Below are 18,416 nucleotides of genomic sequence, written 5' to 3' on the forward strand. Positions count from 1 at the left end.
ATTAAGAAGTACTAATTGCTTGTTACACAGTAGTCATGGGGATGTAGGGTATAGCACAAGGAATATAGTCAATAATATTGTAGTAACTATGTATGCTGTCACATGGGTACTAGGTTTATTGGGTGACGGATGGGAGGGGTTTAGGGGCAGGGTAGAAAAGGTGAAGGGATTAAGAAATACAAATTGGAAGTTACAAAATAGTCAATGGGATGTAAAGCATTGGGAATATAATCAGTAATATGGTAGTAACTATGTATGGTACCACTATGCTGTACACCTGATATAATGTACAGCATAGGGAATATAGTCAATAATATTGTGATAGTGTGGTACGGTGTCAGATGTTTGCTGGACTTCCGATGATCCCTTCTTTAGGTATATAAATGTTGAATAACTATGGTGTACCCCTGAAACTAAGATAATATTGTATGTTAGCTATACTTTAATAAAAATCTTTTAAAAATAAATAAAACCAAATCAATTTTATCTCAAAAAAGTCTTCAAGGCAGCTCCATTAGAGCACCCTACTGGAGCCCTCTACAATATGCATGGTGCATGGTAGGCACTCGATCAATAACTGTTTTGTAATTAATTAACTCATGAAGAATAAGAACTTGCTGAGACCAATCTCATGAGGTTCCTTTGGGCTGCCATCTCCATCCACAAATCATGGGTCTGCACGCTCCAATGGATGGCAATTACCCGGTGGGAAATTTCTCCCCACTATGAGTCACAGGAGGTCAGACTGGATAATGTGGCTTTTCTATCAAAACTGACTTGAGGATCAAATGCGAGGAGAAATATGGAACACCTGGTCCATTCAGCTCTCTTTGAGACTGTTCGCTAGTTAATATTTTATGACCCATGTATTCCACAAGCTGCTGACGTGCTCCGTCCAAAGCCATCTCGGTGGCTTGTGGGGAACGAAGGTCTGTGAACTGCAGGCGGCCCCCCAACAAAGGGGTAAGTGATGCATTCAGGGAGAGACAGAGGATCCATAACTGCATCCACCTGAACAACAGCAGCTACAATCCACTAAATAGGCGTCATATGATGGAACTTACTAAGTAGTAACCTTACGTGAATCTCCCTACCTCATCCTCCATCAACTCAATGGAGGCAGGCATAGTCTTCACTTCTTGTTAATGCAACTGTGCCTACAGAGCTTAAGTCAGCTACCCAGCGTAGTATGACATAGCCTAGCAGGGGCCAATCTCATCTGCCCCAAGGTCAATGTCTTTATAGGACGGTAACGATCCTATAGACTGTGTAGACTCTAACTTTCTAACTCATCACCCATTCTCGTTCAGTCAATGTTGGCGATCAGGAGGGGGCTGGCTGACTTAGTTTAGGGGTTTGCACCCATTTCTGTGATCCCTCCATGGTCCAAGGAGAGCCCTTGCACCCCTCACCCTGACAAGGAGTGTCTTTTCAGCTATGAGAGACAGAGAATGAGGGCCTGTCCATAACCTGTGTTCTTTACTTGCTGGGAGGGACTTCAGAAAATACCAGGATGTGGAGGGGAAAGCCAAGTTAATGAAAGGAAACGGAAGCGTGCAGGACACCCTTGGGGAATCCTCCCGGGAGGCTATCTTAATGTTTGATACCTCCAAGGGTCACCCACAGCTCCACAAAAGCAGCCATGCATGTTCTGTGGCACTTTTTGTGTCGGTCTCACAGAAAGAACGAAAACACAGAAGCCCACGCATGGATGTAGGATAAATGACAGGCTTTTGGTTGGAATTCTAATAACCAAGTATATTCTGATTGGATGCTCTGTGAAGGGCAGAGGGTTAGGTTGGCAGTTAGAGACCTGTCTTCCACTGGTGACAATGGGGGAAATAAATTCTTCCTGAATAAATGCAGTTAGCTAGGTGACGTCATAGAAAAGATGGGGATCACTGGGTGTGAGGGAGACTCGCAGAATGAGATCTTAACGTGGCAATCTAGGAAATAATTGGATATAAAGGTGTCAAATATTTCTTCTCTTCCTGGAAGCCTTCTCTAATCGCCCAAGCTGGGCAAAGGGTCCTTCCCTGGTAGTGACACAACACCTTACCTTATCACTTAATCACATTTATTGGAACTGCTAGCTTTATGTGGCACCCTCTGCCCACAACTAGAAGAAGTTCCTCTAGAATTTCTGGATGAATTAGCCTCAGCGCCCTTAGTGCAAGACATCGTGGAGCTGAGAAAAGGGGTGTTAAGCGAACTGGACTGAAGTACAGACATCAATCAAATCTAGAACTCTTCCCCCCTTTTTAAAGGACGACGGAGACAAACAGCTACAGGAAATCCATACTATCTCCTGGGCCACCTGCATCTTGATGATGTCACTTCCTGGAAAGAGGAGTGCGTTTCCAACCTCTGTTACCTGCCTCCACTCAACGCGAGGTCAGGGCCCTCGGTCCTCCAGCCAATCTCAGCTCTCCTTTCCAAAAGGAGCTATCCCCGCAGTCTCCTGCAGCCTAAGCCCAACAAGCCGGAGGAGAAGAGCATCCTTCATTTAAGATGCTGGGTTCCCATTTGTTCATTTGGTGCCAATGTGCTCCAGCCAATTTATAATCGGTCCAAACACCCAGGCAACTCACTAGCTGAATTTCCTCCTTTTCAACCAGCACTTGGCTCTTACAGCACTTACAGACATGGACACCCTCACACCCTGGCCCTTCTGCTCTCACTACTCATCCCATCCTAAGAATTTCATCTTACTGCTAAATGTGGGTTCAGGATTCCAGTCAGCAATCCGAGGAAAGAGCCACAATCCACTATTATAACCAAAATGACTAGAAATATCACTGGAATATTATTAATATAGAATCATGGCCAAAGCAGTCACAAACACATTGCCACATTGCTTCACCATTTGGAGATGCCCATGTTTCTCCCTGGTGAATGTGGCATTAATTAGTTATGCGTGGTTATTCTTGGTAAAGAGCAAGTTCATCATAAGTTTGCAAATTTCAATTGTACGGCAGCTGTGTTCTTCTGAGATTTTTAAATAAACTGCTCATGTGAGGATAAGCCATATAATTTTACTTTATTTTTTTTTCTGTTCAATAGAGTAGTGAGATACTAAAGATACATAGATTGGAAAGCTACAATTACCAGCTACTAACATAGGATAATGATTTTCAGACACACTAATGTGGTATAAACATGTAATTTTGCATTTATGGCTTATGAATCTTGCTTAAGTAATTACATGACCCTAGTGGGTAAGTTGGGTTTTATTTTTTTCCTTCATAACTCATCATGTGACCTTGGGAGTAACAAATCTTTATTTCTACCTTGCTGGGTCCATAAAATGGGCTCAATACTATGGGGCTGAAGATAATGATTATACTATCAATGATTTGTTTGTATCACATGGTTCAGATACATGAGGCTTAGGACATGCAGACACAGTATTTTATAGGGTGGGGAGAATTTAGGGCCAATTCACCCTTGGTTTCTTATTACCCACAATCTTTCCAGTACAATTTTTGTGGGGTTTTTTTTTTTTTGTATTTTGTCCACTAAAAAGCCTGGAACTGACCCAACTCTAATGACAACGCCAGAAACAGTGGACTTTGTCTTCTTTCTCTGTCTTTATTTTCCCCTCCTGATGTTTCATTTCTTTATAGCCTTAACTGTCTCATTGCGTTTGTTTTCGAAATGCTTGCATTTGTTTTCGAAATGCTTCAAAAGCTTTCCTTTGGAATGGGTGAGATATGAATAAATAATGAAAAAGAGTGTGTCCCTTTGTCATCAGTATAATAGAGAGATGATCTAGGCTAATTTGAGTTTTCTTAAAGATTCATAAACAACAGAGCTATAAAAAAATGCATTTAACCCTTTTCACACAGTTCTGAATTACAGCCATATTCTTTCTACGGACAAGACAACCAGTCGTAGCAAGGTAAGCATCCTACCAGGCTGTCGTGGGCATAGCTGAGTTTTCCTTAGAGCAGCACAATTGACATTTGGGGCCTGATACTCTTTGTGTTGGGAGGAGGGGGAGAGGGGGAGAGGGGGAGTGTCCTATACACAGCAGGAGGTTTGGCAGTATCCCTGGCCTCTACCCACTAGACACAGTCACACCTCCCTGCTCCTGTTGTGACACCAAAATTTCTCTGCACTTTCCAAATGTCCCTTGAGGACCACTGCCCTAGAGACAGACCTCTCTCCCTGACTCCCGGTGTGCAGGAATGTTCTAGGAGGATCCCTTAGCAGGAAGCAGAAAGGGTAGCAGCTCAGGGTTGCAGCCCACCACCAGTACCATGGTTTTTTGGTTTTCTGTTTGTTTGTTTGAGTATTCACCACCATTCCTTGATAGTGCTTGGCAATACCAAGGTCCCTGCACAGAAATACCGAACTGGCCACGGGGAACACATTAATTTGCATTTCCTTCCAGAGAGGAAAGGAAGGCAATGCCATTTTGGAAAATCCAGCTAAAACGAGGCTTCATTCTCATTTCCTTGAACTCTTGAATGTTTGCATTTGACTCCACACCTAATTTTCTCTTCCCAGCCAAAGATTCATAAACCTTGAAGCACAAAGGTGTCTTTGGGAAGGGGAGCAAGACCACCCCAGTAATTTTTATGCTTGAAAACCTTATGTCCGTCCATGGACGGAGTCAAGGGGGCAAATGTGATCCAACCTCCTTAATTACCAGACGTTTGCAATCATAGAACTCCATCTTTGGCTGTAACCATTTCTCTGTTCTCCAGCATTCAGTCTCAAAGAGCATTTACATAACAACATGTGACATGTAGAATGCTTAAAGGCACCAACCATGACAGGACAAATTACACTCATTTTTCAATACTCTTTGCAAGGTGCTCCACGGCAGGCGCGCAGGGCTGCATGCTGGGGCTTTCCGGTGGGGCAGTCAAGACCAGCATGCGCTCACAAACAGGAGGGGGCTGGTGCAGGGAGGCCCGCCCAGGAGGCTGCCCCACTTACCCGCCATAGGCCGGGATCGGGGGTGGGGGCGCCGCGGCCCGGAAGGTGTTGTACACAGTACGGCCGCGGCCTCGCAGGTGCGCCCCTCGGTAGGCGGCCGCGGCGGTGGCGGCTGGATACGGGAAGCCGGGCACTGTGGGGCGAGAGGAGACAGCAAGGCAAAGGCTTTCAGATGCATGCTGCCATGGAAGTACCCCCCCCATCCAGACCCCTCTCCCTGCAGGCCAAGGCTGGACAGCACCCCCCGCACTTCCGGGAGTCAAAAGTGGCAGCTGGGCGGGGGCCCAGGTCTGATTCCAGAAAGGACGGGCTGCCGACCACGGTGGTCCCTGTGCCCACAAGGCTGTGGTAAATGACAAATACTGACAAAGAACTCTTCAAAATAGATCAGAGCTCGCTGCACTTATTTTTTTTAAAGTGGATCCTAATATGTATGAGCAATGTGTTCTGAACACGTCTGTCGGTCCATCCACCCACCCACCCACCCAATCCACATACCTATACACTCATATGTCTAGTGTGTAATATATATTTGTGTCTGAGCACACAATATACATGTGTATGTATGTGCATGTGTGTGCATATGTGTATGTGAATATGCATATATGTATATTTATGTGTGTATATAATTGTATATACACATACACACATATTTCAATGAGCTCACGCTTATCGCTGGGGCTAAACTGCGTGTTAATTGTCTACTCATACCTTTTCTTCATCCCATTTTTACTTATTTCCCACATTTTCCTTTACATACGTGTATTGCTTGTTAATATGTTTTAATTGAAACACAGTGTTCTGCATCATAAGTGTACCTACACCTCATGCTCCAAGAAACAAATCATTACCAACATCTCATCAGCCCCGTAACCATTTCCGCAGGTTTAAAACACACACAGCATTCATAACAGAGGGGTCTGGGAACTCAACTCTTAAGAAGAAGGCGTGGGCAGGGCTTTCTTTCCCAAGGGGAAATTCTCTGAGCAGTATAACTTGATGAGTCAAGAGGGAAATTAAGCCTGTTGTTCAAAACCCCTGATAATTAATTCTATTCTCTGCCTGGGATGTCCTTCCTCCCACCACATGCAAATCTTAACCCAGGGGCCTCAGGAAACCCCGTCAGCCTTCCAGCTCCTGCCGGTTCTCTGACTCCCACAGAGCTCTCATCATGCTGACCAGGCGGTCTCGTCCCAGTTAGTCATCTGGCAGTGTTGCCTAAACCATCGTGCACAGAGGGCGTGCTTTTCTAGGAAAAACCATGTGGACAACCACTGTCCCAGGAGATCTATTGGGTCTTCGGGAGAGTCATGACGTATTTCTCTATGCTTTTCAATGCAAAAATGCATCATGACTTTCCCTACGACCCAATACATTGAAGGCTCAGAAAGTCTCACTGGGAGGGGGTGCTTTAACAAAGCTAACCCAGCACCCTAAAACTTCACTTTTCCAGGAACTCTTGACTTTGGGGACTCCTAGCCTCTCACAGGCATTGGTTTTGAGAAAAGGAAGGTCAGTCACTTGCTCCGCTGTACCTCTCCTGTTAGTCTGCGAGCTCCTGGAGGCCTATCTCCATATCCCATTCATCTTTGCATCTCCTCCTGTCTCCCCGTGTTTTAATATTGGGCATTGGAATGACTGTATGAATGACATCAACATGTGACCAAGTGAACGAAGCCGTGGGCTGTGGTCAGGCCCCAGGATGGACAGACAGTCCACTAACCCATCTCTCCTGGCCCCATTTTCCTCTCTCCCCCTGCTGACCTAACAGGAGCTTTGAGGGTTTCCAAAGAGAGGCAGACCAGTGAGATGAACCAGGGGGCGATGGCTTTCCGCCCCTCACAACCTCCCCCCCTGCCCCAGCTTTCCTGGGACTTCAGGCCGTGTCTGTCATGGCATGCAAGGCTGGGAAGGACAGTTTCTTTTGGTGGCAGGTATAAACATAAAGGCTCCGAAAGGCCTTACAGGGAAGAAAACTCTAACTTGTTAACTCAACACACCCAAACGTGGCTCTTCTGGGAACTCTGTTTTAAGGACCACCTAACCTCTCGGGGGGTATTGTAGTCCATGCTGTGTTACAGTGGTCGGCGCCCTCCATCCACACGGCCCCGGCAGGCTTTACCCTTCCCGCCATCACATTTAAGAGTAGACACGCTCCCATCCCATCTCCCCCCATTACTCCCAGTCCCTGGAGCAGCTGTTTGCGAGTAGTGGGGGGAGAGGGGGGCGTGGGATTTCCCACAGGACTCACGCCCAGGTCTACACCATCTCACGGAACTGCGTGAATTGGAATCTAACCCTTGGGCCCGAACTGAAGGCTCACTGGCCGTCATCTGGAATTCTCTGTGGGTTCCTCCATGGCGAAATGCCAGCCGGTTTCATGGATTCTACCATATTTTCTCTCACGATGCGGCTGAAATGCTAGGATTGGAGAACCAAGCCAGAATGATTTTATCTTTCTATTTGTGTCTGAGAAGACCATACAGGTTATTTGTAACCTTTTAAAGAAAATTGTTGTCATAGACGAATCATGCAGCTGTGCTTAACTCTCAGCTTGCCAGCCCCTAGCAACCACGTTTCCTGGCTCCCGTTTCAAAGAACTGTGGCTTGAAACTGTACACAGGTGCCAATCTCAATGGGGACAGCAGGTAAACCCTAATGTCATAAAAGCCCAGGACTAACGAGATCTGAGATGTTGGCCTTTGGGACTAGGGCGAAAAATGAGTGAGCGTGGCTTTGACTCCCAACTGTATCTTGCCACAGTTCAAATATTAAGTTTTCATAGGCAACGCCCTGGATTTTGAAATAAAGACAATGAGGAATTCGCAGTCTGGTTGGAGCAGCTGGCTGTCTGCGTGAGGAAACACAGTAATTATGCTGACCCATTCGTTACCGCTGGCTGCGGTGCAGAGCGAGCGAGACGAGATCCCTCTCAGCGACAAGCAGGTTTTACAGTAATTCTTGGAGGACTTAGATGTTGAGAGAAAACAGGAAACAGAAGCTCGGCAGTGGAGAGAGGGGGGCGCAAGCTGCTAAAAGTGCACAGCCAGGAATCCATTTTGTAGCCCCTTTGCTACAGTGACAAAATGTCCCTTCTGATGCAGGATAAGGTCTCAATACAATGCTTTGGGGGCTCCTCTATGCAGGGCCAGTTCGGGGGGAGGGGTTCTTAGGTTGTTAGAGGAATACAGGGAGGACTACACAGCAGCTCCTGGCTTAAATATCACCTTCCCAGGAAGCCAAGTATGCTTCGGTACAATCCATAGTTCATGCTTTGGACCAGAGGCCTCCGGGAGAAAGTCTGTGAGTCTCCCAGATGCACGATTGGCTCAGCTACCTCTTTCTCATTGCCATCTAGAGCTGGCCAAGGAGTCTCTTTGTCTCTAGTTAGTCATCATGATGAATGGGCATTTTCTTCCTCTTTCCCTTCTTTCTTCTCTTCCTTTCTTCCTTCTTACCCTGGTTCCTCCCTTCTCTGCTCTTTCCTCCCTCCCTCCCTCCATGCCATTATTTTTTATTTTTTCATCTCCTCTGTAGAAGGCTGTCATGAATCTCCCCTGCTGTACAGTAAGTCTTCACTTATCCTTATCGATAAGTTCTATGACTTGAAGGGAAATGACACATAACGAAACCAATTTTCCCACAGGCTAATTGATATAAACAAGAGTTGAGTTCCTGCAGCCTTTCATCCAAGTTAGAACGAAACAAAATGTTGCATGAAACGACGTTATTCAAAGACCAGAAACAAGGTTTCTCACTGTTGCTCACATGTAAGCTCCAGGAGGGTACTGAGACGCATCTGCTCTGCTCACTGATTTACAAGATTGCCTGGCACAGAGCAGGCATCAGGGACTCGTCACCGTGCCTGGATGCCTTCTGGTGGCTAACCAATGCTCGTCTCCTTCCTGGCCCTTCGTCTTCACCTTCCACCTTTCATAATGCTGTTCCCGCTACAAAGTGCCCTGCCTAGGTTTTGCAGACAAACAGGGTGTAAGCAACACAACTCGATCTCAGTCAAGATCTTTATAAAAATAATTTCTACATCCACACTTTCAGGTGTTGTATGGGGCCAGAAATAACAACCAGACTTGGACTATGCACGGTTCAAAAGAGAGACAACTTGAATAACCCATATTGGACTTGGTACTATTGCAAACCCCCAATTCATTTCAATTCACTTTTATTGCTGCATCGAGTCAGGGTTTAAAGATGGGTTTCTTGTTCTGGAGAAAAGCAAGGCTCGAACTTTTCTCCCGGACAGGGGACACCTATTAAAAGTTCCTTCCTTCATACACAGTCTCTGGATACAATAAATGTGCGCAACAAGGGACAACAAAAAATAACAATATTCATAATCCCTAACTCTTCTAATTTGTACCTGTGCCTTCTGTGCCTTCCCATCACCATTAGAGGATTTTACCCCAGTGGCTGATTTAGGACACTGTGGTTCTCTTCTCTTACCACTCAGACAAATAGTCAATTTCAAGGGCAAAGGACCCCACAACTATTTGTCAAGCTTCCTTTAGACTCAACATAGGCTGGGAAGAATAGCCTTTTTTTTTTTTTTAAACTTGCCTATTAGGTATGCTGGCTTTTAGATGCTGGGACATGGTTAACTGCATATTTGAAACAATGACTTGAATGGATGATTCGGGTACAGATTAAACAAAACCAAAATGGCTTTATCCTTGAACCCTATAGAAAGAAGACATCTTAATTACGTGTTTACTTTGTGGCATGATGCTTTTGTTGACTGAAAACTATCATGTCATCTATCAATGCCCCGGTATAGGAGTTTGGGTCCAGTAAGTGGGCAATAAATGTTTAATAAAATCCAATGCAAAATGCCAAATGGAAACTCACAATGTCCTCTCCATTTCTGGAATGAGTGACTCACTGTTAATAAAAGTCATAAACCCGTCACCCTGTCCAATTGTATGAATGTAAGTTAAAGAACACTATTAGAAAGAAGACACCAAATCAGAGGCATTTCTGAAGCCCCACGCTGGAGTTTGATTTTTTTCTAGTTGAACTTCAAGTTAATAAACATGTAAACAGGCCATCGATGGGGAACAGCAGAAAATATTCAGGTCGCTTTGTGGATACAGAATAAATCCTTAGTTCTTGGCAGGAGAGAAGAGAGATAAGAGAAGGGGAAAAAACAACAACCCCACATAGGTTCATTATACTGGAAAGGTTCCCTCTGAAACCTTATCCAGCATGAATCAATGTGAAAAATCTGGTATCACTGCAACGAAAATTGGATTTAGCTCATAAGCTAAAAATGAGTTTCTCTCAAAGAAACCAGTGCAAGAGCTTTTGGACCAAACACCAATCGAGCATCTTGTTGACACATCAACAGTCTCAGCCCACCCACTCCCAACCTTCCGCTAGATTTATACCCAGAGCTTACTTGGGGGAGGGTAGCCGAGAACTCATCAAAGTTCTTGGGACTAAGGAGTTCTATACTTTGGAACTCAATGAAACGGAAACTTTAGGGATGTAACAAGATGCGTGCTGAGATGTGCTGGAGTAGCGAGGCAAATCAACATTTTTAAGTGGAAGATGTGTGGGGGTATCAACCAGCCAAATAGGCCGTTTACCAAAGTGTCAACTGCTTCCTGTCTTCCCCCCCCCTCAAAGACACAGCCCCTACCTCCCGGCTTCCACGAGCTCTGCATTCAATGTATTTACAGTGACAAACGTGTGTTCTCGCCCTCTGTCTCTTTTACGAACACGGTACTTACCTTCGAAAATAAACACAAATGAGATCATCTCACTAGCCCGGAAATCCCAAGAGAAGAAACACAAAAGCAGTGGAAAATACTTGAGGGTTATAAACTGCATATTAAAGTTTTAGAGCCCTGGGAGAGATGGAAGAGTAGCAGATGCAAAAGTCGACAGGGGGGCAGATTCTGCATCAAAGCCATAAAAATATACAACCGCTTTAATGGGCAATTATTCTTTGCACTTGTGCGCTGGTTTGAATTTGCATGAGGTTGCCAGATGCCCTGGAAAAGGTGCGCCCTCAGAATGGGGGAGGGGCTCTCTCTTTGTCCAAGGCTTCCTTTCCCTTTGCCCCATAATGCCACCTTCCTCCCACCCTTCCAATGTGTTAAGAGATGCTCATGCTAAATCAGGGTTGAATTGTTCTGTGGGTCATTTATGGTGGGAAATATTCACTTACATAATTCTGGAGGTGCACATGCACTTTCAACAGCAGGTTCACGGTTCTGTGGGACTCCCTGTTGGGGATCTCCCATTCCATGCCCTGGACCATAAATTAAGAAGTGGCACAATAGGTAAGATACCGAGGCAAAATAAACAGCCAGCTAGAGCTCAATTTCAGAGGCAGGGCATTATGTGATACACATCATAAGAAGGGCTCCCAAAACTGATGATTTTTTCCAAATGGCAAAAATGTTTGCTTAAAATGGATCTCAAATAAAGGAACATCAAATTGGTTTGTAACAGAATTTATACACAACTAGGTCACCATCTTTAAATGACATTACATGGAAAATTTAATATGATGGGACATATTTAGTTCTAGGTCAAAGCAAAATGGAAAAGCTTTCAATTTTTTTTTTTTTAAAGGAGGGTTCCATCCATTCGGTCATTTATAAAAAGACCAAAAGAGCCACTTAATTTGTTGGAATCTCTGGTTCTCATATTCACATGTATTTATCCCTGAAACACACATTTGGGATCGACTCTTGTTTCATTTTAAAATGTGTGTTGATATTAAATACTGCTGTTTAGAAGGGAATAAATCTACTTTTGGACAAACAGTTCCTTATAGGACACCCTCATTTGAAATGCATTGAATAGGAAAACAAAAATTTCTAATTAATGTACAAGTCTAATCACCATTCTCCACATGGAAGAGTAATTTTTCACTGTTCATTTGCTCGGTTTAATCTCAAAACTGACATACCAGAAATGCAATGTCCTATAAATCTTCGCTCATTTGTTTCTTTAATATTCATATTCCATTGAACTGCAGCTGCTTGTTGCTTCAGTCTATTACAACTTGCAAAAGTGTCGATAAAAATATTATGAAAGGCAAGATGTGTTTCTTCCTGGCTGCGTGTGCCATTTATTTGGGGAAAGACAATAAATGGCTTGTGGATTGTCCCCCGGCCTGCTGCTTGGTGGCTGATTAGTGATTAATTACCTGGCAGCAAATTGACATGGCACGAGGAAATTGACACAGCCCTGATTAATTAACTTTTTATGGGCGGTAGTTACTCACAAAACATTGCGCACTGTAATTGAATCTCTTTACATAACGTCATGGTACAAAAGTTTTAGTCAAATCCAAATTGCCCAGAAGTTTCTAGGCTGTTACAGGTCTGATTAGGATGTGTGGAAGGGACTGGCAAGGACTTGAACCTGAGAGAAATGCACATATTTTGAAGGGAGAAAAAAAGATAGTGACACCGTACTGGCTTGATTGCCCAAGCTGAATTTATTGACCTAAATCTTTATTGCATGAGGCTAAAATGCTTCCTCTCCCTCCAGCCTCTGGCGCCTGCTTCTCAATCGCTTCTGCAGTTTCCTATCTATTGTTCAGTCTCTACAGGTTGAGTTGGCTCCCTCCAAGAAATCTTGGTTCCAACATCACCTCCTCCTCCAAGGCTTCCCGTCGCAGTTTTACCTCCATCTCCTGACCGCCATCGCTGTCCCTCTCAAATCCTTCCCTTTCTGCCCCCTCCACGTCTCAGTTCTTCAACCCCTCATTTGATTAAAACTCCACTCTACCTCTCTGTTGGGATGTCCTGAGGACTTCAGTTTGGCCAATACTATGTCTCCAGCACATAGAGGGTTACCTGGCCCAAGGCAATCCCTGAATTGTGTATCAATTATATTGTCAGATAAACTCGGAAATGCCACAGTAGTTCAGTTACAGAGGAAAAAATGGGTGACGGTCCTTGAACCTGGAGGACTTGTTAAGCTGCTGCTTACGAAGGATGCAAATTCTACGAGAACCCGGCTTAATGAGAATATGAGTGCTAAAGGACTCGGGACCTCATTTGTCTAAAAGTTCAGGCAGAGATCACTAGAATAATCCAAGCAACGTCATGAATGCAGTTGGCAAAATTCCAACCTCCCGTACTCCATTATTGGTGGAGGAGAATCAACTAACTGTCTGCCGTGACAACACTATTTACTAATGCATGCTAACCACCAGACCCACCAGTTAACTCATTAACTCTTCACAAAACCATAGGAACCAGGGATTACGGGGAGGCAAGGAAGACAGACAGCAGCTCGGAGACTCACCCAACGATCTGAAGTCAGGCAGCTTGACACAGAGACTGTCATCTGATCTACTACCCAACAACACAACCGGGACGAGGGCTCCCCTGTCAGCTCTGGGCAGACTTTCTCCATTTTCCTTCCCTACTCTTATCTCCACACGCTGCTTCACCATTTCCCTATATCCATGCCACATCCAAGAGAACCAGCTCCAGTGTATCCTGGACTGAGTTAATTTGCAGGGGAACCTGTTGATAAGCTTCCCAGAGACCTCAATATGCTCCTTGTTGGGTAGAAGTGGAGGAGGGGGCAGGCGCCATTTCTTACATTCTAGTGGGTTGTCAGAAAAGTTATGACATACTTTTTCTATGTTTTTCGTTGCAAAAATGCGTCATGACATTTCCGACAACCCAATATATTTCTGTTCTGAGATTTCAAGACACCTGGAAGGGCTTTCTTCCTTTTCTCCTAATTGGATACAGGCCACGGGGATCACTACTGATTTATGTCCTAATTCCCTTCTCCACTGGGGTTTGTCTCCACCTCTGGATATGAGCCAGGGGTGTCGTATACAATCCTAAAGTGTTGGAGAGACAGACTCTCCCAGGGATGGATCCTGGAGTACAATATAGGGTGCTACACACACAAACTTAATTACTGTCAAAGTAATGAGCTCCGTATGACTGAACTCAACTAGATGTTTTCTCCAAGATTTGGAAAATTTGAGGAAGAAACTTCCATAATATTTAGAAATGATGCACTTTTTCCTGAATATAATTGATTTACTATTGCTATCAATGATCACTTTACTCACAACTTGGTTTGAAATAAATCTCTTCCTTAGAAAGAAGTGAGTCATCTACGAAAACAAAAACCTAAATGCCATGAACACACAGACATTTCTCTGACTAGTGATCCTTGTGCCTGTCAAAGCAGAAGTATTCCCTGACTGAAAAACAAACTCAAAAAGCCACGTCAAAACCCACACACAATGTTCGTGCACACGCACATCCTTCCATCACTTAGGTCTTTGCAACTTTGAATAAGGACAGAAGCCCTGGTTTTCAATGAATTGCCACGCTTTTCCTGCTTACCTACCAAAGTTAGCTGGTGTCTCTTCTCCCAGGTTACAAATGGTCAGATTAACCCAACAGGCACACAGTTGGATGCCATGACTGCTCAAGGCGCAGCGACAGGCTTTTACTGGGCAGGAAACACATCTGTGATCTGTCTCCTCACAGGTATCGACAATACCCCCCGCAGCAGGATTTTTGTAACATTTCATTCAGCAAAAATGAGAATGAATCCCTGGCTTGGGGTGTTTAACTTGGCAGGACCACAGAAGACATTTGCAAAGGCGCTTTCTGTGGGTAGAAAGAACGTCGAAGACAAAGCTGTGAGATGCTGAGGTCTATTTTAATTTGGATAAAGGGATTTGCCATAATCTATTCATTTGACAAAACCTATACCGGTGTCAATTTAGCATTTTTTTTTTCCCAGGCAGCCATGGGAAAAAAAGCAAATAATTTATATAAATAATTAACTTTATCGAGTGCGTAGACACAGTAAAGGTTCAATTGTTAAATCATTCATGGTCTAGGTAACAGCTGGCTGAAACAGCAAGCTCGGTGAATTGCCTCTCCAGGTAGGACACAGGGCAAGTGAGATAAATTAGCTGCCTTATGCTGAGCTGGATTTCCCATGCTTCTCCAGGGCTGCTGCAGTTCCTGCACACGAGGCCCTCAGAGGGGGTTGGCAGGGGCTCAAGGGATGGGGCTATGATGCCAGGGCATCACTCATTTTACTTCCGGCCATTGCTGTGGATCCCCGTTGAGGCCATCGAGTCAGCTTCCAGACTTGAGAGACTCCTTGAGCAACGCCCTAAGCAAACGAGGAGGCCATCTGGGCCCAGGGATCACCTGCCCGATACCTGAGCTGCAGCCCTCCCCACAGCCCCACGTAGCACAGAATGAAGGCGAGCTGTTCCGAAGTAATCCAGCTGTGCAGTCACTAGACTAACACAAACCTTCCAAAGCAGCCTCTTTGGTGAATGTTCAAAAGAAAGAAGGAAAGACCGGCTGTTGGCAGAGCTACAATGCCTCAGGCAGGCGGAAAGGCTTTTTACACAGGATTTTATGGTATGTGCACAAGTTAAATAGGTATTCACAAACACGGTCAGACCGGTCAGACCACGAGCGCAACCGGGGCAGCTGAGACCCAGCTCTGCCGGGTTCCAGCTCCTGTACATCATGTTCATATTCAAAGAGAACTTTGTACAAGTCATACAGGGGACTAAAAATGATCTTTGGGAACTGCTTCTTACACCCCTGTAGCAGTTACCAAGGATGGGGATAATATATATCCCTGCCCGAGCAGGAGTCCCCATAGAGGTGGCGCTTGTATCTTCATTTGTTTTTACGTAAAAAGCCATTAGGTGCCCAGAGCCCCTGTTGCACGTTAACAAAACCCAAGGAAACGTGTGGTATGTTATCTGGCCCCGAAAAACAGCATTTTGTTAACGCTGCTCGCAACCCCCCACGTTCTCTAGCAGCAATAAAATAGCTTTGGGCATGACCGTGCTTTTACATAAATGAAAACATGATTTAAGAGAATGGTGGTTTTGGAGTTCTTAATGAAGCAGCTGTTTCAATTGCCAAGTTTAAATGAACTATGCCCGCCTCTCGTCCCTCCAGTGGGAGGCAAGCTCAGGTTTGCCTTCATGTATCTCTGCACTGAGCAGGGGAGACTCACTTTTCAACAGAAATAAAGGCAAGGGCAGGAGGGGGCCACCTCTGTGGTTGGACACATTTCTATACAAGAACCCTCATCCCAGCGCTGGCTTTAGATGAGTGTCCTATGTTCTCATCCCCCTGCTAAGACGCTTACTCCCAGCTCTGCAGACTTGCAGAGGGTGTGGCCCCACGTGCAAAGCCTGGCCCGCTGGGAACTCAGTCGGCGCCAATGCATCAAGCGGCTCACTTTCTATCCCAGGATTCAAACAGGATCTTATCTTTGGCCCCTGCACATTACATGTTCAGAGCTCTGAACTCAGAAGTGTGTGTCTGTGTGTTCACTTGAAACCCACATTAGTCTGAGAAAACAAATGAAGTGCTGATGAGTGTTTGAAAAACAAGCTCTTAAAATAAGCTTCTCAACGTACGGAAGGATTTCCCTCCGGCCTCTACCAGGGGCCGGTGGAAGGCGGGCATGGTCCAGGAGTTAAATGTGGGAGCTGCGCCAGGCAGTCTGCTGATCCTCTTAAGAAAACGTGAGCATTAAAAAGTACTTTCTGTCAATGCATCATAGGACTGGAGGTGTCCAGGGAATTCCCCCAGAACAACTGCCTCGCTGCCTTTCAGAAACATCTCATCTCGGCCTTGTTCTCTGGCTGTGAGCGCACCGGAATCCCAGGGCAACGTTGTTTATTGTTTTAATATCTGTCTGACACAAAGCAAACCATCCTCCGGTGACTCCTTATCTGTCACATGTATTTCTGTGAAAGAAATATCAAGACAAATAAGATGTTTGGGGGCACACCACGGGATGGTAGCTTTTGCAATTGGCAGCCTTTTGCAGAAGTGAGACCCCCATCTGAAAAAGACGAAAGTCCCCACTCTGCATTGAGATTAATAACCAAAGCGCCAGAAAAGCTAGGCAGCAGCTGCCTGAAATGTGGCTTCTTTGCAGACCGTTCCTTATAAACCACCGAGGCTGTTCAAGTAGTGTTTCTGATTTTGCTGAAATTGGTTAAGAAAAAAGGAATTAACCTCAGGGTGGTGTATGATTACGATTCAGCCAAAGGAACCACAGATGTTGATGAAGGAGCTAACCCAGGCGGGGTGGAAATGGCGGAGACTGAAAATACAGCTGAACCTGTTCTGAAAACCTGTGTCCAGCTGGAATAACAAGGTTAACATAGGAGCTACCAGAAAGCTCTTAAAAGCCACCTGTTAGGAGAGTTGTGCTGGGAAGGGCGAAAGCAGGGCAAATGAAGCACAGAGATGGCGCTTCAGGGATGGGGAAAGAACAGCTCCTGGAGTTCATCCATCAGTAGCGATGGCTGGACAGGTGTGTCCACCTGTGAACCATCGCTGTCCAATCAACCAGGCATGTGCTATGACTGGGGCAACAGGAACAGCATGGCGCATAGTAGGTGTCTCAAAATCTCTCCTTCCTTGAGTTCAAGGAGGGAAATAGGACCTCAAAAGCCAGGTGCGTCCATCTATAGTGCGGAATGATGGTGAAAGCAATGATATTTAGTGCACCTACCAAGAAGTGTTAAGAGCGGGTAAGTCTCCTGTTGGGGATGGCCTCCCCAATATCCCTATGAGAAATGTGTTTGCAATTCTGAGACCTTAGCATTTTATATATATATATATATATATATATATATATATAAAATCTGTCTTGTCCACAAGGAGGCAGACATCGTAGAGGCCGACTTGTGGGTGTCTTGTTCACAGGGTATTCTCAGTGTATAGTATGGTACCTGGCATGTAGAGAGAACTTGATAGATTGGTGGAATGAAGTAATGCGCTTTCAACCCCCTCCCCCATCAAAGGACTGATCAGATAAGTAAAGAAGAAGGGATTATCTCAGAGAAGGTGATAGTGGGGACATACATAAGCTGTCACCATAATGCTGAGCCATTGAGGTAGGGAGAACGGAGTACGGCCTGACTCCTAATTAGAAGGACCGGTCTGGAAGGTCTCTGAGAGCCAGCTTTGGTGGCGTGTGCAGGCAGAGGAGCCCAGGCAGAGGGCGAGGGGTCCTGGGCAAGCTGAGAGAGTGTCACCACGTACCTCAGAAACACTGGGGGAGGCCACAGACGAGGCCAACAGCACCACAATAAAGCCTCCAAACCCAGATTTGTCTGTTTGTTGTTTACTGTGAGAGCAAAACTAAATCCATCTATTGTATCCAGACTGAATTTATGTCTATATCAAATGTTACCATCTGGTAGGGGAGGGTATTTATTCTCTTTATGCACCTACCCTACATGATTTGTTTTTAAAATGTGATAAAATGATACAAAATACCAAAGGTACATGAGGGTGGATTGAAAGGAAGTCTCCCTTTTATCTCCACCCTCAGGGAGCCACCTGCCCAGTGTTCTGCCCTTTCAAATGATGGCCTGGCAAATGGGCGGGGAGCTTATGGCCCTTGGGCCACATTTGGCCTGAAGACTGTTCGTGTAAATAAAGTTT

The 18,416-nt window shown here is 45.2% G+C and overlaps 1 protein-coding gene across 18 annotated transcripts in view; it reads right to left on the reverse strand.

Annotated features, from left to right (window-relative positions):
• The window catches only part of RBFOX1 (RNA binding fox-1 homolog 1), a 406,097-nt gene that overhangs the window by 61,994 nt on the left and 325,687 nt on the right, over window positions 1-18,416 (reverse strand). For all 18 annotated transcript variants that reach the window (XR_002126609.1, XM_019666158.1, XM_019666149.1 and 15 more), the window contains one exon: window positions 4,948-5,080. Coding sequence is in view for 17 of the 18 variants with exons in the window: in XM_019666158.1 (XP_019521703.1) it covers window positions 4,948-5,080 (133 nt within the window). In the remaining variant the exon portion in view is untranslated. The remainder of the gene's footprint in view (window positions 1-4,947; window positions 5,081-18,416) is intronic.

Source organism: Hipposideros armiger, unplaced genomic scaffold (assembly GCF_001890085.2).
Source record: "Hipposideros armiger isolate ML-2016 unplaced genomic scaffold, ASM189008v1 scaffold_461, whole genome shotgun sequence".
NCBI classification, from domain to species: domain Eukaryota; kingdom Metazoa; phylum Chordata; class Mammalia; order Chiroptera; family Hipposideridae; genus Hipposideros; species Hipposideros armiger.